Source organism: Stomoxys calcitrans, chromosome 5 (genome assembly GCF_963082655.1).
Source record: "Stomoxys calcitrans chromosome 5, idStoCalc2.1, whole genome shotgun sequence".
Lineage (NCBI taxonomy): Eukaryota > Metazoa > Arthropoda > Insecta > Diptera > Muscidae > Stomoxys > Stomoxys calcitrans.
The window spans coordinates 142,100,425-142,124,387 of NC_081556.1; the positions used below are offsets into that span (position 1 = coordinate 142,100,425).

The 23,963-nt window shown below is 35.3% G+C and overlaps 1 protein-coding gene across 4 annotated transcripts in view; it reads left to right on the forward strand.

Annotated features, from left to right (window-relative positions):
- Positions 1-23,963, forward strand: part of LOC106086991 (uncharacterized) — a 176,036-nt gene extending 152,073 nt beyond the window's left edge. For all 4 annotated transcript variants that reach the window (XM_059370560.1, XM_059370562.1, XM_059370561.1 and 1 more), the window contains 7 exons: positions 8,796-8,945; positions 9,058-9,134; positions 9,488-9,799; positions 12,367-12,461; positions 12,595-12,683; positions 13,122-13,438; positions 16,214-23,963. In XM_059370560.1, coding sequence (XP_059226543.1) covers positions 8,796-8,945; positions 9,058-9,134; positions 9,488-9,799; positions 12,367-12,461; positions 12,595-12,683; positions 13,122-13,438; positions 16,214-16,349 — 1,176 coding nt within the window. In that variant the 3' untranslated portion in view covers positions 16,350-23,963. The remainder of the gene's footprint in view (positions 1-8,795; positions 8,946-9,057; positions 9,135-9,487; positions 9,800-12,366; positions 12,462-12,594; positions 12,684-13,121; positions 13,439-16,213) is intronic.

Sequence of the window (23,963 nt, forward strand, 5' to 3'; positions counted from 1 at the left end):
AGAAAAAAAAAGAAGTAGTACAAAAGACGATGGTGTCTATGGCAAAAACTGTAATTGTAATTCTTAGAAAAACAAAAACGAACAACAAAAACAAAAAACACACTATACAAAACAGAAACTAACTAACCATATACTTTGTAAATAGCTTACGATTTCGACGGTAATCGAATATATAGAGCACCTATATATATATTTTTTTTTGTCTTTAAACTTTTTCTTAAGACGATTTTTTTTTTCGTTGATTTTTAGTTTTTCTTTTAGTTTTATATAGATTCATATAGAAATTGTTGTAATTCTGTATAATGAAATTAATTGAAACAAAAACCGCTACAACTGGCAAGTGAAAACCCCTCTTTAAAACGAAAAAGTCTTGTAAAACTTATGAAAAAAAAAAAAAAGAAAACACTTTTTTGTATTCTCACTTGTTTTCAATGTATTTTGAAGCAATCGAAAAAAAAAATCATACTCTGATCAAAAAAAAAGTGAAACAACAGTAAGCAACCATTAATAGATTGTGCAGAATCGATGAATTGAATTAATTAATTTTGTAATAACACTTTTGTGTTGAATAAAAACAAGCTTAGAGCTAAACTAAAACCAATTTTAGAGCAAGACCCATCTAGGGGTCTGAAACGTACGTTTTTTGAACGATTAGTAGTAGCCTTGAACTTTAGAACTCTCTTTTGATTTGGTAGATTCTTGGGTTCTTGTTTATAAACTTTTCTTTTCTTTTTATTCATTCTTTTTGTTGTAGTTATTATAAGATTTTTATTTCTTCAATATTTTATTTTTACTATGTAATATTAGTGTATGTATATGTTGTCCCTCAAAAACTTACTATGCAGTCTATACTATAGAGCACCAACTCTCTTTTTTATATACAAAAATAAAAAAAAAACCAAACAAGGGTTCTTTAAACCCTTTAACCAAAAAATTTACAACTTTTTAAGCAATCATAACTTTTAACTAAAAATCCTATCCTTCTGAACTCTATCTTGCTAATAAATAATAAAAATGAGAAGAAAAAAAAAGAACTGAAAAATGCCAACTCTGGCATTTAAATGGCTTAAAACAAATCAACCAAAGCAAAAACAAATTATTTTGTATTAATTGTTTAATTGTTCCCACCCTTCCCCCCTCAAACTACAAACAAACAAAAAACCATAGAAAAATCAACAAATGACTCATTTTTCCAAAAAAAAACCTAACAATGCCGTAGTTTAAGCTGTAGCATTGATCTTAACAATGACAGGCAAACAGCAACAACCATAGAAAAAATAAAACAAAACCAAAAACCTAGATGTCTGTTAAGAATTGTGAGTTGTAAATGTTTAGCGGCTAGTTGTTGTATTATAACCAATACTAACTAATTAATAGTTTAAAATCAGTTTTACTGTTATCAGTTTCAATTTTGTTGAAATGTGAAAATTCTTTTTTTTCCTTATTTTTTGGTTGTTAAATTTAAATTGAAAAAAAGAAACAAGTACAAAAAAATTGCAATTAATGGTATGCTTTGTTTTATAACAAAAAATGAAAAAAAAACAAACGTTCTAACCCCAAAAAAAAACAAAAAAGTTTTTTGGCCTGGTTTCAGTTACTCAACTCAACTCAGTTTCCGTTTCCTGTTTCTTGCGTTCCGTTTCCCCTGTGTTTACAGTTTCTGTTGGTGTTTGTATTCCATGTTTGTTTGTTTGCATATGTTTCTGTATATGTCTTTCTGTTTATTTTACAACAACAACTTTTTTGTAAGTGGCAGCGTCTAATATTTGTTGTAAAATTGCAAATAAAAAAAACCCAATTGTTTTTGATATCCTTTGTTTTTTTATGAAATTTTGGTGGTTTTTCATGTTATATTTTTGGTATTCTTTTTTGGGTATGTTATGTTTTTTTAATTAATTTTATTTTATTTTTATTTACATGTATATGTCTCTACAACAAAAAAAAAACAAAAATTTGTTTCAAACACTAATGAATTTACTTGGTGTTGTGTTTTTGTTGTTTTTATTATTATTATTACAATGAACCCCAATAATTTTATGTTACTACAACTTTATGTACTTACTTCCCCCCTTCTTTGTTACACTCACACAAAAATCGCTTTAAAGTGTATATTACCCTTTTTTACCAAATCTCGGCTATGTATTTCAAAAACCAGGAGAAGAAGAGAGAAAAGAGTCAACCAAAAAATCGATGTTTAAGGTCCTAAAGGGGAAAAAATATGGAATGATAAAAAAATATTGGAATTTTTTTTTAAATAAAAAAAAAATTGTTAAACATATGGAAAAAAACTTTTATAAAATTTTTGCCAAACAACAATAGTTTGACATTGGAGCAAATTGTCCTAGAAACAAAAAAAAAAAACAAGAAATTTTCCCATTAAAACATTTTTTATGGTTTGCCAGAGGCAAGGTTCACCAGAGGCAAGGTTCGCCAGAGACAAGGTTCGCCAGAGGCAAGGTTCGCCAGAGGCAAGGTTCGCCAGAGGCAAGGTTCGCCAGAGGCAAGATTCGCCAGAGGCAAGGTTCGCCAGAGGCAAGGTTCGCCAGAGGCAAGGTTCGCCAGAGGCTAGGTTCGCCAGAGGCAAGGTTCGCCAGAGCCAAGGTCCGCCAGAGGCAAGGTCCACCAGAGGCAAGGTCCACCAGAGGTATGGTTCGGCAGAGGCAAGGTCCGCCAGAGGCAAGGTTCGCCGGAAGCAAGGTTCGCCGGAGGCAAGGTTCGCCGGAGGCAAGGTTCGCCGGAGGCAAGGTTCGCCACAGAAAATTATTTGATCAAGGACTGAGAGAGTGAAATATTGGTTTTATAGATTTTTATACCCTCCACCATAGGATGGGGGTATACTGATTTTGCCATTTTGTTTGTAACTCCTCGAAATATTCGTTTAAGACCCCATAAAGTATATATATTCTTCATCGTCATGACATTTTAAGTCGATCTAGCCATGTCCGTCCGTCTGTCCGTTCGTCCGTCTGTGTGTCGCAAGCACGCAATCTTTCGAAGGAGTAAAGCTAACCGCTTCAAATTTTGCACAAATACCTCTTATTAGTGTAGATCAATTGGGATTGTAAATGGGCTATATCGATCCACGTTTTGAGATAGCTGCCATATAAACCGATCTGGGATCTTGACTTCTTGAGCCGCTAGAGGGCGCAATTATTATCCGATTTGGCTGATATTTTGCTTTTTAGGCATTTTTAGGCAGACGCTGATCGTCTGGCGAATCTTGGCGAGAAAATCGAAACAAATTTTTAGCAGTGGTTATGCCCTCCTAATGCTGGCGACATTTGTAAGGCACTATGCCATTTGAAACATGCAAACAAGTGTTTAGTTTGGCAGTGCCCAATCATATACAGACAAAAAATCTCAAAAAAGACTGATTTTTAGTCCCTCTCCTAAAATGGCGCCACGATCACCACACCAGTTCCTTCACCATTCAAGTGACATTACACCGACTCAAGAGAAACATGAATACGAAAAAGGATCTGGATGCTGGAATACAGCTCACCAGAGGCAAGGTTTGCCACAGAAAATTATTTGATCTAGAACTTAGGGAGTGAAATGTTCAGAGGCGAACGGTAGGTCGATTTTGGGAGCGGACACACCCTAATACACGTTTAAACACTGGTGTTTGCCAGCCAGTAGGGGTAGGAGTAGTAGTGTACTTCGCCAATGCATACTATTTGCGGCCGTCGTAGGTGACATGGGAGGTTGGATAGAAAATCAAAACAAGTTTTCAGCGGTGTTATCCACTACATGTCATACTTCGGCACGTCGTTCGCACAGGGCTATAAAATGCAGACCCCTTACCATTGAGTTTAAAACATGAATCGGACAGCACTCATTGATCTGTGAGAAGTTTGCCCCTGTTCCCAAATGCAATATTTATGGTCACATTTGCGTTTGCAAGGTAAGTGACAAAAAGTTACACCCTAATATACGGTAGGCAACGCATTTTGTTGGCTAAGAGGCGCATCCTAATACTCGGCACTGTTCGGGCTCACTTGGGGCCACGACACGAGGAGGCAAGAGGGCACTCCGTTGGTAAACTGAGATTCGTGCACTGGGAACAGATGAGTTGCAAGGAGACACACCCCAATACACGGTTCGATACACTAATTGACGTCTAGGAGGCACACCCTAATACATGGCCTTGTTCGGGATCAATGGGGATGATGGGACCACGAAGCGAGAGGGCACTCCGTTTATACAAATCGAAGTTTTGAGTGCGATGGCAAGGAGGCACACCCTAATATACCGTACAATACGCGAGTTGGTGGCTAGGAAGTACATCGTACACTGCACTGGGGGGTTCACTGGGGCACGAGGAGACTAGGGAGTGCGCACCGGCATGAGAGTGGCAAGGAGTAAATTAGTACTTACTTTACTTTAATTGTCTATGACAGAACATTTGTTCCACTACCCTCACGTAGAATTGTTTTCCAAGAGCCTAATTTTCTTCGCTCATTTTTTGTAATATCTGATACCGTGTTTCGACATGTCTCTCACCACTTGATCTTTCAATCGGGCTTTCGGTCGTCTCGGTTTGCGTGTACCACCGTGTTTGCCTCCAATAGACTTCTTTGCTGAAGCTTCTTCATCCATTCTGACAACATAACCTAGCCAACGCAGCAGTTGTATTTTGATACATGCAACTATGCTACCGTCATCATACAGCCCATACAACTTGTGGTTCATACGACACCTATTTTATCCATTAACGCAAACTGGTCCATATATTTTACGAAGAATCTTTCTCTCAAATACTCCAAGTACTGCCTCATCTGCTTTCACAATTACCCATGCCTCACAACCAAATTGCAACACGGGTAATATCAGTGCCTTGTATAGTGTAATCTTCGTCTGTCGAGAGGTGGCCTTGTTTCTAAACTGCTTACATAGTCCAAAGTAGCATGTGTTTGCCAGTATTATTCTTCGTTTTATCTCAAAACTGGTGTCATTCGGTTTTGCCTAAGAAGAGATGCCTAATATAATTAGGCCCCTGTTCCTCAATGGAATGTTTGGGGGAAATTTGTTGTTGTTTTGTGAGTAAGTTAGTGATAAAAGTGATTAGTTATTAATTTGAGACAGCTTAGACGAAGGAACCTTCGAATCTAGATAGGAGGAGAATTAATGTGAAAGTCAAGCGGATGAAAGGAGAAGGTAGTGCGATGAGTACCGACTCACTGGGGCTCCATCCTGGCAGGTAGTCGACAGGTAGGTAAGGGGAGTAGGAGTACAGTGCTTAGGTCTCCTCCCTTTGGTAGTGAGAAGGGGCGAGGTGGAGAGTTTTCATCTAGTAGTGGTGCAGCTGGCGATGGTGCAGCTTGTATCAGGGCACCTAATGTGGTGTCAGTTGTTGGTAAGTTGTCAGCTGATAATGGTAGGGTGGTTGATGGCGCCGCTGAGGTGTCCGAAGTTGCCTGTGGCGTAGTGGTTGGCGCTGCTACTGTTGGTGGTTTGCTGTTGGTATGAACGAATGCTCTCAGACTCTTAAAAGAGGGGGTGGTAGAGAGAATAGGTCTAGGATTGGTTATTTAAAGGCGCCAATAGCTCGACTCGTCACATCGAGCATCATAGGCACTCAGTATTCAAGCAAGATCCAGCACCACCAGGACTTCAACTGAGACTCACCACTCAATACTGCTGATGGTGGAGCTCCTTCATACCCGGTAACTCCACAACTAAGTTTATTGTGATAGCGATTATCCGTTATCCCATTATCCCGTGTCCCGTGGCAGTGATGGTGAAGGAAGTGGCCGACGATCTCGTTGATTTGGTGTACGATGCGGATGTTGGTAGTATGATGGCTAAGAAAGTAGTAAAGCCTGCTGGAATTTATGAAGGGCTTCCCATGCGACTTATATGAGAAACCCGGATGAAGGGAATCCTTGGTGCATAAGAGTCTCTGCTCGCTCGCGGCGTTTTGCTGGGTGCTGACAGTGTGGTTGGGCGTCCTAGTGTACAGTCGGTGCATTTTGCCCCTGATGCCGCAAGCACCCGCACGTTTGTTGTCCCCGCACACCCTGCTGCTATGGCTGGTTACTATGTGCCGATTACGAAGCCAATAGAAAGGTGGTCAGTTATAAAGAAGGGGAAGGCGTTTTCGATGTCCGCAGTGGTAGTGACGAAGGTGGTAGATGAGGTTGATCCCATACTTCGTCTGAGGGTTCCCTCTGACTCGAGATGGTGGGGCGGTGATTCGCACTCCCTCAGTTGCTGAGAGGTAGAAGAAGCAACGAGAAGTTCACTGAGGTTATGCTGGAGGCAGTAGGCAGGTCAAGCTTGTTACGTAAGTTGTGGTTCAGAGAGTTCATAGCGGAGTTGTATGAGATGAACCTGAAGGTGGCTTTGAATGCTTAGGTGTTCCGAAAATCCTTCCGTCTAGCCAATGCGCTGTAGGAGCGTGAGGGTGGGGCCGTATAATCGGAAGTTGGCGCACAGGCCTGTCGAGGTGGGAGTTAATGTGAAATAGATCCGTTTTATGATTGACGCAGAGTTCTCGTGTCACAGCTGTATGTCCTTCGACCTCAGGGTGCGGGAATGATTTATCGAGGAGAAGGTTCGCCGTCGGTGGGGAATGGTTGGGTATTTGGTATCTGCTGTCCTAACCCAGTGAGATGTAGGAACTAATCCAGTGATATACAGGAACTGCGGGCTTAAAATTCTACCGGCGGTTCATATGATAATCTCCACTGCGTGTCCGATTTATACGGGTTTGGCGACTTGGGCGAAGGTTAGGCATTATCATGGACGTTAAATGGTATCAACTTAATTTCCAGAGATCCAGAGCGATTATTACAGAGTTTGGTCATGTCAAGCGTAGCACTGGTTGCTGGGTCGCGCTGATACAGGAACCGTATGTCGTAGATGGTGTCGTTATAAAATTACAGGGACAGATGAGAGTCTAAATTGACAGCGGCGGTTCAAATGCAAATGTTTCCCATGAACATTCTATTAAGGAACTGGGGTAAACTTCTCACTTGTCAATAAATGCTGTCCGATTTAAGTTTAAGCTCACTGACAGGGGCCTCCTTTTTATAGCTGAGTCCAAACGGCGTGTCGCAGTGCGAAAACTCTTTGTGAAGAAGTTTATACTTTGCTTCCATACCAAATAGTACAGTACCCCACAAAAGTCGCCAGCATAAGGAGGAGATAAACACCGCAGAAAATTTTTTCAGAGGTTCTCGTTAGAATTCGAGCCCAGGCGTTCAGCGTAGACGAACATTTTAATAGAGCTGGCAAACTATTGATAATCGCAACATTCGATATTTTCTATAGTTTTAATAATAAATATCGATACTATCGATAACTTCTCATCGCATATAATTCAAACGAAAATTAGAAGTTAAAATCAGGAAATTAATTTATATAGAAGCAATATCAATGCACAGACCAATTAAAATCAAGTTTAATAAAGTCAGTTGGAAGTCGTAAGAGAAATCATTGTACAAAATGTTAGTCTAATCGGATGAAAATTGCGCCCTCTATAGGCGCAATATATGTTAAAGGATACATTCAGTGTCGGATTGCTTATTTTTGTTTAGTTTTACAAAAATTTGACTTTTGCGATAATATCTATCGGAAAAATATCGATAGATATTCAGTCAAAAAATTAAATATCGATAGTGCAATCGATATTTTGACTGCTCTACATGTTAACGTCGGCGCTACGGTGGCCAATGGGGGTGACTCTGCTACAATTGTAAATGATAGCCACATTGGCTGTATGGTGGTTAGATATAGCCAGTAGGAGTTTCTGCATTTGTGCAGAAGGGTGGTGTAGGAACATGTTTTTGGCTAGCATAAGCCATAATCCAATTGATATTAGGGCCACTGCCAGGGATCTAGGGATTATGGTTAGTACTAAGTGGTCGAGGTGCTGAAAAAATCGTGACGTGAACTGGGACCTTTATTCGGCGTATCTTAGGGAGCCAGCATCGGTATTGTCTTTAGGTTACCTTAAAGCGCTGATGAAAGATGACCAGATTCTTATGATAGACAAATGGATGAGTGCAGTGAATAATGTAGTACCGAGTAGTTCACGCGGTGGACCCGTGAGCATTAAACAACGCGGCGGAATGTCAGGCATCTGAGAAGGAGATTCCAAAGAACCGGAAATTTCAATTCGGAAAATCTTGTCTCACGCTGACAAGACAACCTTAGCAATCTGAAAACGTAGAAGCGACTGTTGATTAGGAGTAAGGAAGTTCACTTAATCAGATTTGTACTAGACAACAGAGATGAGCCATGGGGTGAGGTATACCGCATGGTGGGCAATAGGCAGGATTGGGTGGTTTGCAATTTTCTCCGCACTTTTCAAAGTTTCATCGTTCAATCGTTGAAATTTGATTTTTTCGGTAGGCCTTCAGACATTTTAAAATTTTTTATTTTATTTTAAAAAAGTGTAAAAAAAGTATATTTGATTAAAGTTCATTCTAAGTTTTATTAAAAATGCATTTACTTTCTTTTAAAAAATCCGCAATTACTTTTTAGCAACCCAATAGTTCTCAAACACTTTTGTCCTGTAACCCCTATGGTCCTTAACATTGAAATTGAAAAAGCTATAACTAAGCTACTCAAATATGCCATATATAAATATTTTAGAATCCAATTACAAATTTTCTCTAAAAAATCTCCTTATTTTGGAATACATTGCCGAGTGTGTAAATGTTTTATGAAGAAAAAAAAACAATAATCAATCATCCTAGTTAAAACCATGCACATTTTCTCGAAACTCGATATCATTGGACTCTCTTTGTTTTTTTCTTTTCTTTTATTTCAAAATATGTTTTTTACAGTTTCTGAATATGGCTTCGGTCTTTATGAGAATTTTCAATTTGATATGTATGATGTTGTTAATCGGTCATTGGAGTGGTTGTTTACAATTTTTAGTGCCAATGTTACAAGGTTTTCCCTCGAACTCATGGGTATCGATAAATGAATTACAGGTACAAACTAGATATGCATACAAAAAACAATAATGCCCCTTTAAAACTTGCACAACAAAAAATATCGAATAAAATATTAACCATAATTCAATTTTGTTTTCCACACCTCAAGGAGTCATATTGGCTGGAACAATATTCATGGGCTTTGTTTAAAGCCATGTCACATATGCTATGCATAGGTTACGGCAGGTAAGTAAGCCATTGTGCGCTTAAGCTGCTATTACACGATAAGACATGTCATATGTGTGTGATACATACGAAAAATTTAATATATTAAATGGATTTTGGAATAAATATGCGACTTTATCGATTAAATCGAGCTTTTATTTCATCGAACATAGCTGTAGACACATTTCTACAAAAAAAAGTATAGTACATATGAGAATAAATGCCGATTATTCGTATTTGACGTATATAAAACAAGTATAATGAATACAGAATGTGACAGCTCTGTGACAGCATGTCTGATGGTGTAGTAGGAGCTTTAACTAACATTTCATCATGTGTCAACTGACGCTGTTTGTTTTTGTGATTCTTTTTAGATTTCCGCCCCAATCGCTAACCGATATGTGGTTAACAATGTTATCTATGATATCGGGTGCTACATGTTATGCTCTGTTCCTGGGTCATGCTACGAATCTCATCCAGAGTTTAGATTCGAGTAGGCGTCAATATCGTGAAAAGGTCAAACAAGTCGAAGAGTATATGGCATATCGTAAGCTACCACGCGATATGCGTCAACGAATCACAGAATATTTCGAACATCGTTATCAGGGTAAATTCTTCGATGAAGAGTGTATTCTAGGCGAATTGAGCGAAAAACTAAGAGAGGATGTTATCAATTACAATTGTAGGTAAGTTTCAAACAAAGAACAAGTAAAAGCGTGCTAAGATCGGCAGGGCCGAATCTTGGGTACCCACCACCATGGATTCTTCTAAAAATTTATGCAAACAAAATTGAGTTGAGGGTATAATTTAATTCTACATACCAAACCAAACTTCTGTCAGCAAGAATTAAAGCTTCTAGAAACCGAACAAGGATAATCGAGAGACCGGCATATATGCGAGCGCTTTATCAGGATAAAGACTGATTTGGACCGTACTTGGCACAGTAGTTGGAATTTGTAACGAAACACCGCATGCTTGATTTCTGCAAAATCGGTCAAATATTGCCGCTTGTTACGACTCGACAGATCGGTTTATATGGGAGCTATATCAGGTTATAGACAGATTTGGTCCGTACTTGGCACAGTTGTTGGAAGCCATAACAGAACGCTATGTGCAAAATTTCAACCAAATCGGACAAAAATTTCGGCTTTTAAGGACTCAAGATGTCAAAACGGAAGATCGGTTTATATGGGAGCTATATCAGGTTATATACCGATTTGGACCGTACTTGGCACAGCAAAATTTCTGCCAAATTGGATAAAAATTGTGGTTTGTTAAGGCTCAAGAAATCAAATCGGAAGATCGGCTTTATAGGAGCTATATCCAAATCTGAACCGATATGGCCCATTTGCAATTCCCAACGACCTATATCAATATTGAGAGTGATAATAACCCATATTGCAATGGTCAACAGATACGTCCTATTTGGGGGTGTTATGGGGGTGGGAAGGCCCGAATTTTGTTATCAGATTCGTTCTCTACTTCCAAATACCATTCTTTTGAGCCCCATATTGCCATGGTCGGAAAATTTGTCTCCTTCGACGTTTTTTTGGTGGAGGGGCGACTCCCCAAACACTTGTTCCCAAATTTGGATATCAGATTCGTTTTCTACTCTCAAATATCTTATATTTGAGCCCTATATTGCCATAGTCTATAAATATGTTCGATTTAGGAGTGTTTTGGGGCTAGGGTGGTACTCCAAACACTTTTTCCTAAAATTGGATATCGCATACGTTTTCTACTCTTAAATATCTTACATTTGAATACCATATTGTCGTGATTGGTCTATATATATATTCAGCGGGTTTTGGGTGTGGGGCCCCCCATCCCAAATTTGGATACCAAATTTTGGTTTTAGGTTACTATAAGAGGTCACACAAAATTTCGCTTAAATCGCAACACCCTTCTACGAGATCTGGTGTTTTTGAAAATTAGTGTAAGGGGGAGAGTCCGCCCCACGGAATTCCTGACATAAATATATCCGGATTTGTTTCGTTATCTAAAGCGCACAACATGCTGATTGTATGATTGTACGCTCTTATTCAACCTAAACTAATTTAGTACATCAGAAAGCTGCTAAGAGTTGAGTAGTTCACTACCGAACTACTTCAGTTAAATGGGTCACTGCAATGAACGAAGTTAAGTATTGGGTTTCCCAAAAAGTAATTGCGGATTTTTCATATAGTCGGCATTGACAAATTTTTTCACAGCTTGTAACTCTGTAATTGCATTCTTTCTTCTGTCAGTTATCAGCTGTTACTTTCAGCTTGCTTTAGAAAAAAAGTGTAAAAAAAGTATATTTGATTAAAGTTCATTCTAAGTTTTATTAAAAATGCATTTACTTTCTTTTAAAAAATACGCAATTACTTTTTGGGCAACCTAATAGTTGGCACCGTCAGCCCAATCAGTCATCATCAGTTTTTAATCTGGCTCAGTAATCACTTGCTGTCGTTTCATTCATTTTGTACGGCCCTCTTTTGGTGTACCATTCAGCTAACCCCATGTCTACTGCACTAAGGAGATGGTACTGGTGGCACTTGCACGATTTTCTATCAACCATTATAAAATTTTATTCAAATCGAGTTTTATTCTTAAATTGCTATTTTGTTTATTACTTCATTTGTAATCAGAGCCTTAAATGTTTGACTTGGGAGGAGACGAGGTTAATGATATTGACAGCTCACTGAATGAACTGAACTATAGAACTATCCAAAGGAGTTAGTTAACTTATTGAACTAACATAAAGACCTAGTACGCTGCCTGAATGAACTAGCTCAGTAAGCTGAACTCAGGGGCCAGTTCAATGCAAATGCAAATATTGTCCATGAACATTCCACTAAGGAACACGGGGCAAACTTCTCACATATCAATGAGTGCTGTCCGATTCAAGTTTAAGCTCAATGATAAGGGACCTCCTTTTTATAGCCGAGTCCGAACGCAGTGCGACATCTCTTTGGAGAGAAGTTTTAGGAGCATTAGGAGGGGAAAACCACCACTGAAATGTTTTCTGATGGTCTCGCCAGGTTTCATACCCAGGCGTTCAGTGTCATAGGCGGACATGTTAATATCTGCGATACGGTGGTTTCAAATAGTTAGGCAGCCAGTTCAATATTTAGGTTAGTAAAAACTTTAGGTGTTGCTCTTGGCTTGCTTGTGGATGCCGTTTTATAACCTTAGGTATCTTCTCTGACTTATATACACTTGTAACATACACATACTAATTTTAATTGTACTTCTTATATTCCTTCTTTAGATCTCTCGTTGCGTCAGTGCCTTTTTTTGCAAATGCTGACTCCAATTTCGTTTCCGATGTCGTTACAAAACTAAAATACGAAGTATTTCAACCAGGTAAGCTATATGTTAAGCCTTCATACAACCATGGTAACACCTCAAGAACCACACGTCATCCTTTAAACGATGACATAACTCGAAAAACTCCCAAACAAAAGTTCATCAAATAAATTTGTTTACAACTTTTCAGGTGATATTATTATAAAGGAAGGTACTATTGGTACAAAGATGTATTTTATACAAGAAGGAGTGGTGGATATTGTAATGGCAAATGGAGAGGTAAGTATTAACCCAAAAACTCAAGAAAATTTATGCTTTCGCATCACTAACAACGAAGTCCTGAGGAGAGTGAATGCAGACCGACAATTAGTTAAAACAATCAAAACTGGGAAAATTACAAATCTAAGGCATATAATGAGAAACTATAAATACCGATTCATACAAACAATAGCTAAAGCAAAGATTGGAGGAAAATCCGCCAGAGGCTAAAAGAAAAACCTAATGTATCAAAAATATTTAAGACTGGACCAGCTATCAAGACGATATAATCTTACCTAGAGCCGCGAGACATCGAGAACTCTGGAATCATAGTTTTAATTAATTTGAAAAGAAAATGCTTATCGCTTATATCCGAATAACGGATGGGCAAATAAATGGAGAAGATGTCCTCTAACTTCCTCGATATAATTTTCTCTTCTTCTCTCTCTCTCTTGCCAGGTGGCGACATCATTATCCGATGGCTCATACTTTGGAGAGATTTGTCTGCTAACGAATGCCCGGCGTGTGGCCAGTGTGCGAGCCGAAACTTATTGTAATCTCTTCTCCCTTAGTGTGGATCACTTCAATTGTGTGCTAGACCAATATCCACTAATGCGTAAGACAATGGAAACGGTGGCAGCGGAGCGTCTCAATAAGATTGGCAAAAACCCGAATATAATGCAACAGAAGGATGAACAATTAAGCAATCCAGAATCAAATCAAATTACAGCAGTGGTGAATGCTTTGGCGGCGGAAGCCGATGATTGTAAAGATGAGTAAGTAAATAAGAAAAAAAAAACCAAAAACTAGGACAAGACCCATAAGAGGGGTTAAAAATTTAAAATTTCGTAAAAACATGTTATTAAGGTATCTGGGGTGAATTTGCATATATCAATGACTAGCATATGCCCCGATGGTACATGCAATATTAAGGTGTCACTGTATCGTAATTTAAATAACTTTAGCCAAATCCATAAAGAAAGTAAATTTTTGAAAATTTTTGGGCTTAAATATACGAATTAAAAAAACTCTAGTCGACCGATATACACTGTCAAGGTGTGAGTGTATCGCAATTTTTAGATCTTTAGCTCAATCCGTAAATAAAGTATCATTTTGTACGTTTTAGTACCTGAAAGTTCCAAAAAAAAAATTATATTTATCCGGTTCATACTGCCAAGATGTACCTGTATACCAAATTTCACAGCTATAGCTCAGTCTGTAAAGAAAGTAGTATTTTGAACGTTTTATTGGGTTGCCCAAAAAGTAATTGCGGATTTTTCATATAGTCGGCGTTGACAAATTTTTTCACAGCTTGTGACTCTGTAATTGCATTCTTTCTTCTGTCAGTTATCAGCTGTTACTTTTAGCTTGCTTTAGAAAAAAAGTGTAAAAAAGTATATTTGATTAAAGTTTATTCTAAGTTTTATTAAAAATGCATTTACTTTCTTTTAAAAAATCCGCAATTACGTTTTGGGCAACCCAATAGTACCAAAATGAACGATTGTCAAAAAAGATCTTCTAGCCGTTCGGTACATAGTGCCAAGATCTACCTGTATTCCAAATTTCAGAGCTGTAGCTCAATCCGTAAAGAAGGTACTATTTTTTACGTTTTAGTACCAAAATGTACGAATATGAACAAAATGTTCCATTCGCCCGGTACATACTGCAAAGATGTGCTTGTATCCCAAATTTCAGAGCTGTAGCTCAATCTATAAAGAAAGTACCAAATAGCACCAATTACAGTACTTAAGTACGTTTTCTTCCACTACTGGTACGATTTCAACATTTGGTAAAATTTATCATATTTTTGTCAAGACTACGATAATTTTTACCAAATTATTTAATTTTACACACCTCCTTTCACTGCAATAGTAAATAAGCTATTTCGCACTATTTAGTACTTTTTAGTACCAAAATGTACGATTTGTGAAAAACCGAGTCAGCCAAAATATAAATTTCATGGTAAATGTCAGAGCTCTACTTCAATCCGTAAAGAAAGTACGAAATGGTAACAAATACAGTACTATCATTCATATTTTTATACCCAAAACCATAGGATGGGGTCATACTAATCTGGTCATTCCATTTGTAACACCTAGAAATATTGATCTGGGACCCCATAAGGTATATATATTCTTGATCGTCTCGACATTCTGGGTCGATTTAGCCATGTCCGTCCGTCCATCGGTATGACGAAATCACGATTGCTGTCGAACACATAAAGCTAGCCGCTTGAAATTTTGCACAGATACTTAGTATTGATGTAGGCCGTTGGAGATTGTAAATGGGTCATATGGGTTAAGATTTGGATTTAGCTCCCATATAAACCGATCTCCCGATTTGGCTTTTTGAGCCCCTCGAAGCCGCATTTTTTGTCCGATTTGGCTAAAATTTTGCATGTGGTATTCAGTTATGACTTTCAACAACTTTGCCAAGTACGGTTCAAATCGGTCAAGAACCTGATATAGCTCCCATATAAACCGATCTCCCGATTTTACTTCTTTATCCCCTGGAAGCCGCAATTTTTTTACCGATTAGGCTGAAATTTTGCCAACTACGGTTCAAATCGGTCTTTATCCAGATTTAGCTCTCATATTTTAGCAGAATCCATGGTGAAGGGGTTCCAAGATACGGCCCGGCCCGAATCTTTTAACTACATAGATATGCAAATTTGCCTATTCCATTTAGGAACAGGGGCAGACTTCTTACATATCAATGAGAGCAGTCCGTTAATAGCTGAGTCCGAACGTCGTGCCGCAGTGCGACACCTCTTTCGGGAGAAGTTTTCACATGGCAAAGCACATTACAAATATTGCAAGCATTAGGAGGAGATAACCACCGCTGAAAAATTTTCTGAAGTTCTCGCCAGAATTTGAACCCATGCGTTCAACGTCATAGGCAGACATGCTAACCTCTGCAGTGCGGTGACTTCCATCAATTATATGACACTTTCTTTATATTGTCAAGTCTGATCGGAGTGTCGCTGAGAAACACCTCTTTATAGAGACATTTCATAAGGCTGAAGGTGCGGCTATTCCTTCTGTGTTATCTCCATGATGAGTGGCCGCCATTTTATAACTGAGTTCGAACAGCTATCAGTTTTACTTGTCTGTAGACCTCCCACATGTCACCAGCGCCCAGTGGAATGTAATCGAAAAAAAAACTATTGAAAAATCTGTCATTTCAAAACGGGCACAATTATCTGTGAAATGTTGTATAGTTAGAGCTAAAGTGTTACCGATATTTTAGAACCCTAAATGTTGCGGGGACTCTTCGTAGGCCTTTGAAGTAGGCTTCAAAATTTATTGTAAATTCAAAAATTTTGTTTTGTTTTGTTTTAATACGATCCCACTGTGCAGTTTTAGTAAGAGATTACCCAGCACTTAAAAAATGTTCTGATGTGTTCGCCAGAATTCGAACCCATCGTCAAATAGAGACAGCTGCTGAGTTCCATTAAAGAACCCCCATAAACCCTTGTAGATCTGACTACTCTCAACCATTATTAACAATTTTCTCACAATTAATTTCCTACTTCTATTTGTTTTTTCCAGCGACATAGATGCCAAAGAGAATTTATTACATGGGTCCATGTCAAGCATAACGGAGCCCATACAGACCATACGTGAAGGCTTACCCCGTCCTAGAAGTGGTGAATTTCGTGCTTTATTCGAAGGCAATACTCCATGACACTGAGAAAAGCTTTCGTCGGCCTCCACACCCACGCTACAATTGCATCATTATCACAAGCAATTGTTGGCTATCAGTAGTTGTGGTGTGCGCAGAGCTACACTGTGAAAAAATTCCAATATTCGCACACCATCTTCTCTCACCAACTATACTAATTTTGACATTTATTTTCAATTCAACATTCATTGCGCGATCATTATTTTAGGATAAAAAAAACCCACAACAACTACTCAACAACAAAAAAAAACACAAAACAACATCATTAGCCATCATCAGCCGCAGCAGCAAAAAAGCATTAGTGAAACCAACAACAAAACTAAAACAAAACGCAGCAAAAAGTAACAAAAAAAAAACATGTTTATATTAAAAAAAAACAAAAACAAAGCCTCATTAGCTACTAAGCAGCCTGAAAAGAAAACCTATTAACAACTACAACAGAAAATCTATCAAAAAAATAATTAAAAAAAAAAACTACTAAAAACAAAAAAATGGGGAAATTATAGCCATTGACTGAGGGGGATTTTTGCAATCCCAGTAGGAATTTATTTTCCCTAAAAAATTGGAAAAATTCTCAAAAAAGGTAAAAATTTAAAATTCAAAAATAGCAAATTTAGAGATAAATTTAAAATTTAACATTTTAAATCTTGCCCCCAACAATGTTCAAAATTAAAAAAAAAATTAAAAACTGCTGAAGAATTTATGACTAAATTCTAAAAACAGCCCTTTTTGGACCCAGAAAATTTCTTCTGAAATATTTGGAAAATTTACCCCAGTTCACCAAAATATACCCCAAAACTAATTTAGCCCAAATTAGAAAAAGTTTATATTTTGTAGAGACACAAAATGTTCTTAAAATCATAATTGGAAATTTTATTAAAAAAGACTAAAAAAGCCAACGATAGAAAAATTTTAAAACTTTATTTTAGCCCACGAAGGTATTTTTATGACCTACATCACCACTGTTTTATAGGATAATCGGTTGCAACGGCGAGTAACCTAACCTAATCAACCGAGAACTGATCCATTTCCAGGGTGACCACTGAGCAGTATGCATCCCCTTTCACCACCTTTGCCGTAATCGCTTTCTTGGCTGTTTTCCCAAAAGCGTTAAAGCGTCGCTAGTGGACCTTACTCTGCGATAGCTGTAATCTAACACTCCATGCAGAAAATGGTGTTCAAACCCCTAACGACTCGAAATAGCCTTTTTGCAGGAATTTAAGACAACTCCCATTCCCAAAATGTTGGATTAAAAGTTTAATTCCTTGTTACTTTTTAGTTTTTAGACCGATGACTTGTTTAGGTGTATGTCTGTAGTGGCATGGGGCAGATTAATATCTGCACCCTCTTTTTAACCTAACCTAACCTCATTCCTTGTCCAGCTAAACACCCAACATTGTTTTGTGCTTTCAGAAAACGAAACTCCCTTTCCTCCCAAGGAAACAGATACTGGTAGTATCTGTTTCCGCGGGTGATTCTTATAAAACCTGCTTTGAAGTACGTGGAAGTTTGAGCCTTTCCGAAATCACCATATCGTCATCATAGGGAAAAAGATATGGATACAAAATTAAAAATGGTGAAAAATTCGATAAAAAAATCGAAAAATTAAAAATGGTAAAAAAGTCGATAAAAAATCTAAAAAATAAATGTGGGGCAAAATTCTATAAAAAATCTTAAAAAATGAAAAATGGTGAAAATTCGATAAAAAATGGAAAGAAAATTAAAAACGGCGGAAAAATCGATAAAAAAATGGAAAAAAAAATTAAAAATGGTGAAATATTCGATAGAAACTACAAATTTATAAAAAGGATAGGAAAAATCGATAGACCAATGACAATTGCTGTAATCGACAATGATGAATATGTTGATTTTTTAAGGCTGCTCTATTTAAATAGATTTCCAGGGCACTGCAGAACTGGATAGTTATCGATATCAAGCGAAACCACCCGATAACTTGTGGGTATTTTGAATAGTACTAAAATAAAACAGGACAGTTAAATGATTTTTAAAGTTGCTTAACAAAACTAATCGATAAGTTTTTTATTTAATTAAAGAAAATTAATACGAAAGAAATCGAAAAAATTAAATATGGCAAACAATCGATAAAAAATGGAAAATTTGATAGACAAAATTAAGTTAATATTCCCACAATAACGGCGTGTCCTTTCAAAGGCTTTAATTTTTCGTTTTTAAGGCTTGCGGACCTAGGCATTTTCTTTTCGATTGCATTTTAAAAAAACCAATGAAAACTGCTGTTATCGATAACAATGAATATGTTGCTTTGTTTATGCTATATCTGCCCTATCTTATTGTATTGTAGTTCTATACATTTAAAGTCAAATTTACTAGATAGATTTCAAGGGCAAAGTTGTACTCCATAGTTATCGATATCATGCGATAACACTCCATAACTATTGAGTATTTTGAAAAGTACTAAAGTAAAACAGGACAATTATGGGATTTTTAAAAGTTACTTGACAAAACTAATCGATAATTTTTTTTATGGAAAACAGTTAATACGAAAGAAATCGAAAAAATTAAAAAAGGCAAAACAATCGATAAAAAGGTCGTTAATTCGAAAGACAAGACTAAGTTGAGGTAACCATATTAACGGGGTTTCCCTTCTAAAGCTCTAATTTTTCGGTTTTATCCCTGTGGACCAAGGCATTTCTTTTCTGATAGCATTTTAAAGGAGCTTTGACAAACTCTGCAAACGATAACTAAGAATGTGATGAATTGTTTATCCCATATCTGTTATCTTATTGCAGTTCTATACATTGAAAGTCAAATAGATTTCAAGGGCAAAGCTGTACTCCATAATTATCGATATCATGCGATAACAATCGATAACTTGTGGGTATTTTGAATAGTACCGAAATAAAACAGGATAATTAAAGGACTTTTAAAAGTTACTTGACAATACTAATCGATTAGTTTTTTTTAACGAAAGTAAGTTAGTACGAAAGAAATCGAAAGAATTAAAAATGGCAAAATAATCGATAAATAATCGCAAATTCGAATGACAAGACTAAGTTTATATGACCACATTAACAGGGTTTCCTTTCTAAAGCTTTAATTATTCGTTTCTATCCTTGCGGACCAATATCTTTTTAAAAGAGCATTGACAAACTCTGTAATCGATAACAATGAATGTGTTGATTTGTTTATCCCATATTTGTTCTATCTTTTTGAAGTTCTATACATTGAAAGTCAAATGTACTAGACAGATTTCCAGGGCAAAACTGTATTGGAAAGTTATCGATATCATGCGATAACACCCGATAACTTGTGAGTGTTTTGAATAGTTCTACAATAAAACAGGGCAATTGAAGGATTTCAATAACAAAAATTCATCGATAAGGATTTTAAGGATAAAAAATGTTTTTGAAGTTAAAAATTTAAACGATAATAATATTTAAATTGGACAAAACAGTTGAATTTTGAGCTGTTCAGCCATCTCATAGAGATGCAGTCAGAAGGCTATACAACTTTTTTGAGAGCCACCCTATAGCTGTCTAACACAAAAATTTCTTTCATATTTAAAAATAAAAATTAACTCGTACTGTTGAGAGTTTTGCAGAAAATGCCATCGAACTCTTTTTTTATTATTCAATGAAAAATTATTTAAAACTTCCCCTCCAGTCTAAGGTTACAATTTCCCCTAAATAAGCATTAACAAGCGTATAGAATAACTTAACACCAAAACAATTCTAGTGGTTGCATTATAAAACAACAACAAAAAAATACATTTTATGTTCGTCAAAATGCAAAAAGCAAAATATCCACAATCAAAAAATTTGAAAAATATCCTTAAGCCTTTCCCAAACAAAAACAAAACAAAAAAAAACAATAGACAAACGAAATAGAGATTTTTAAGACCCATAGAAATCCCAAATTTAAGTTAATTTTTCAAAAACCAAACTCTTATAACCGAAAGAAAATCGCAATCAATGTCCCTACTAACAAGCCCACAGCAACTCTCCCCGACAAACAAAATAGGCATTGATTTGAAGCGGTTGCCTGAAAAATGGCCAGTTAATCATTATAGGAGCTAGGCTAGGCAAGGGTTAAGACTTTAAACCATTCGCTCAAAAACTCAAAACTGAATATCTGGTCAAGTTTCAGCTGACACCAAGGCAACAACAACAAGGTCCTCAAATAATTTAATAACAAACAAAAAATATTTTTCAGCTCCGCAAACTGTGATGACTTAAGTATAAGAAAAACCAAAAAAAAAAAAAATTAAGAAAAAACGAACATTATTACAAGAAAAGAAAAACAAAAAAAAACAAATGAAAAAAAATCAACAAACACTCATACTGAAGACAAAAAAACCATGACAAAAGAAAGATGATCATGAAGATGATGAAAGGCATCAAACTAAAAACTGAGCAAATTAAATAACTAAATTATATAGAGATAAAGTCACATGACAGTCATTCACAACAACAAAAGCAAATCACTAAAAGGTCCCTTACCCTAGCCCCCAGTCCTTAAGCTGACCTACAAATCCCGCCAATATCCCCACAAAACTAAAAACAACAGTTAAATTATTGAACAGCAGTTGTCATCTTTGTTTTTTGTTTTTAATTTTTCTTAAATAGGAATGAATTTTATTAATTTAATTTGTTGTTTCTTTTGTAGGATTAAATCTAAGTTGTAATTAGTAATTCTTTAATTATTACAATAATAATGTAATTATTTATATATAATTATGATTAAAAAGCAAACAAACTTAGTAGAAAACCAAAATTAATACAAAATACAAGACAAAAAACAAGAAAGAAAAAACACAGCATAAGAAAAATTAGTAAACCATATATTATTAATAGCGAATTTTTAGAACGATTACCGACATTTTTAGAACAGGTAGATTGAATCTTTTTTCGAAATTTTCTCTAATTTTCATATATACGCGTGCATACAAATTAACAGAAATAGAATGAAACACCTTAATTGACTCTTTGTTTATAAAGAGTAGTCTACTCATTTGAATTAGAGTTCCTTAGCCTCATTTCAATAGAACTAAAAAAACGAATTTAACAAAAACTTTCCTTAGCTCTATCTTAAATTTCTCTCTCTCGTTCTCTCATTTTCAATTACACCTTTCCCTTTTATTAATTTTATGTACTATTTAATTAAATATTTTATGTTTTTAGCAACTATTTTTAAAAATAAAACTAATACGTAATAAAAAAAATGATTTTAGTTTAAAAGCTAATTCCCTTGAAATACATTATTTTAAATAATTTATCTTTATTAGTATATGACTTGCAAACCAACCCATAAATTTTGGGCCACCATTTTAGATTTTATCATGTTTTGTATGGAGATTCTGCTTTAAATCGGAAATATTTCATATTACGGATCTTAAAGAAATTTTGAACGAATTTTTAATTCCATTGCAAATTTTAAAAATTGCGATAAATTTTGAAAATTGCGATAAATTTGAAAATTTCGATAAATTTTGAAAATTGCGATATATTTTGAAAATTTCGATAAATTTCGAAAATTGCAATAAATTTTGAAAACTTCGATAAATTTTGAAAATTGCGATAAATTTTTGAAAATTGCGATAAATTTTGAAATTGTCGATAAATTTTTAAAATGTCGATAGATTTTGAAATTTCAATAAATTTTGAAAATTTTGAAAATTTCGATTAATTTTTAATATTTCGATAATATTCAAAATTTCGATAAATTTTTAATATTTCAATAAATTTTCAATAATTTTGAAAATTTCGATAAATTTTGAAAATTTCTAAAAATTTCTAAAAATTTTGAAAATTTCTACAAATTTTGAAAATTTCTACAAATTTTGAAAATTTCTACAAATTTTGAAAATTTCTACAAATTTAAAAAATTTCGATAAAATTTTAAATTTCAATAAATTTTTAAAATTTTGATTAATTTTTAATATTTCGATAAATTTGAAAATTTCGAAAAATTTCCATAAATTTTAGAAATTTTAATAAATTTTGAAAATTTTGATAAATTATGAAAATTTCAATTTTCAATTATGAAAATTTCAATAAATCTATAAAATTTTGATAAATTTGGATAATTTCGATAAATTTTGAATATTTCGATTCATTTTGAAAATTTTGATCAATTTTGAAAATTTCGATCTATTTTGAAAATTTCGATATATTTAAAAAATTTCGATATATTTAAAAAATTTCGAAAAATTTTGATATCAGAAGGGGAGGCGGACCCTCCCCCTTACCCAATTTTCAAAAACACCACATCTCGAAGATGGGTGCACCGATTAAAGAAAAATTTCGAATGCCACCTTATGGTACCCTAAAAACGCGAAATTGGTACAAAATTTCGGAGTCAAATAACTTGGGGGGACGCCTCATCCTAAAACCCACCCGAACGGACATTTGGATCAATTTTGAAAATTTCGATAAATTTAAAAAATTTGGAAATATTTTAAAAATTTCGATATATTTAGAAATTTTTAAAAATTTCGATAAATTTAGAAAATTTCGATAAATTTGATATCAGAAGGGGAGGCGGACCCTCATCCTCCTCGCTCTATGGGAAACCTAATGGCATTTCTGTAGAAACGTTGGAGTCACTCTATCCACCAGTTTGGTGAGTCTAAGGTCGTGGCTCTGGATATCTCCTTGGCATTTGATAGGGTCTGGCACAGTGCACTTTTATCAAAGCTTGTCGCTATTGGAGTCGGACATAACTTCGTTCGATTTACATCGAGCTTTTTCTGAGATCGCACAATACGAGTTGTTGAAGACGGGTTCTCATCCGATGAGTATAAATTGACCGTAGGTGTCCCAGAAGGCCCTGTCCTTTCCCCTGCCCTTTTTCTTATTTTTATTGAGAATCTATTGGGTCAGACTTCGAATCCAGTCTACCCATTTGCCGATGACAGTAGCCTGTATCATTCATATTCATTCGATCATGGGCCCAGTCCTCAATAGATTGTGGACAATCGTCAATATCTAACGACTGTATAGATATTTAGCAGTCAGATGCTCTTGATGTTCTGTCAAAACATGTATACGAACAGAAAATTTTTAAATTTTGGAAAATTTGATAGGCTTTGATTTTGCTTCTATTTAGAATAGAAAGCAAATAGAAAACCTTTTAAAAAATTTAAGGCATATGTGATGTGTGGTAATGTGTGCGATATCAAAGCTTCTCATCAGTCCAATCATCCCCAAAAATTTTAAAAAATTTTGAAATTTTAGAAATTTTGTATTATTAAAATTTGCACCCTCCTTCCAACCTATCGTAACCTAATTTAAACTGTAGAATATTTTGAAATTTTAGAAAATTTGGAATTTTTAGAGAGTTTTAAAATGTTAAAAATTTAGAAATATTTCAATATTTTTCAAGTTAGAAAATTTTTCAAATATAAAAAAAAATTTTCATTTTTTAAAAAACTTAAAATTTTTATTTTTTAGCATAATTTTTAAAATTTTGAAACTTTAAAAATGTTGAAATTTGAAATTTAAGAACAATTTTTAAAATTTAGAAAAAATTTTAAAAATTTGAATAATTTTTAAATTATGAAAAACTTAAATTCTAAAGTTTTTTATTTTAGAAAATTTAAAAATTGTTAAGTTTTAAAAAATTGTAAAATTTTAAAAA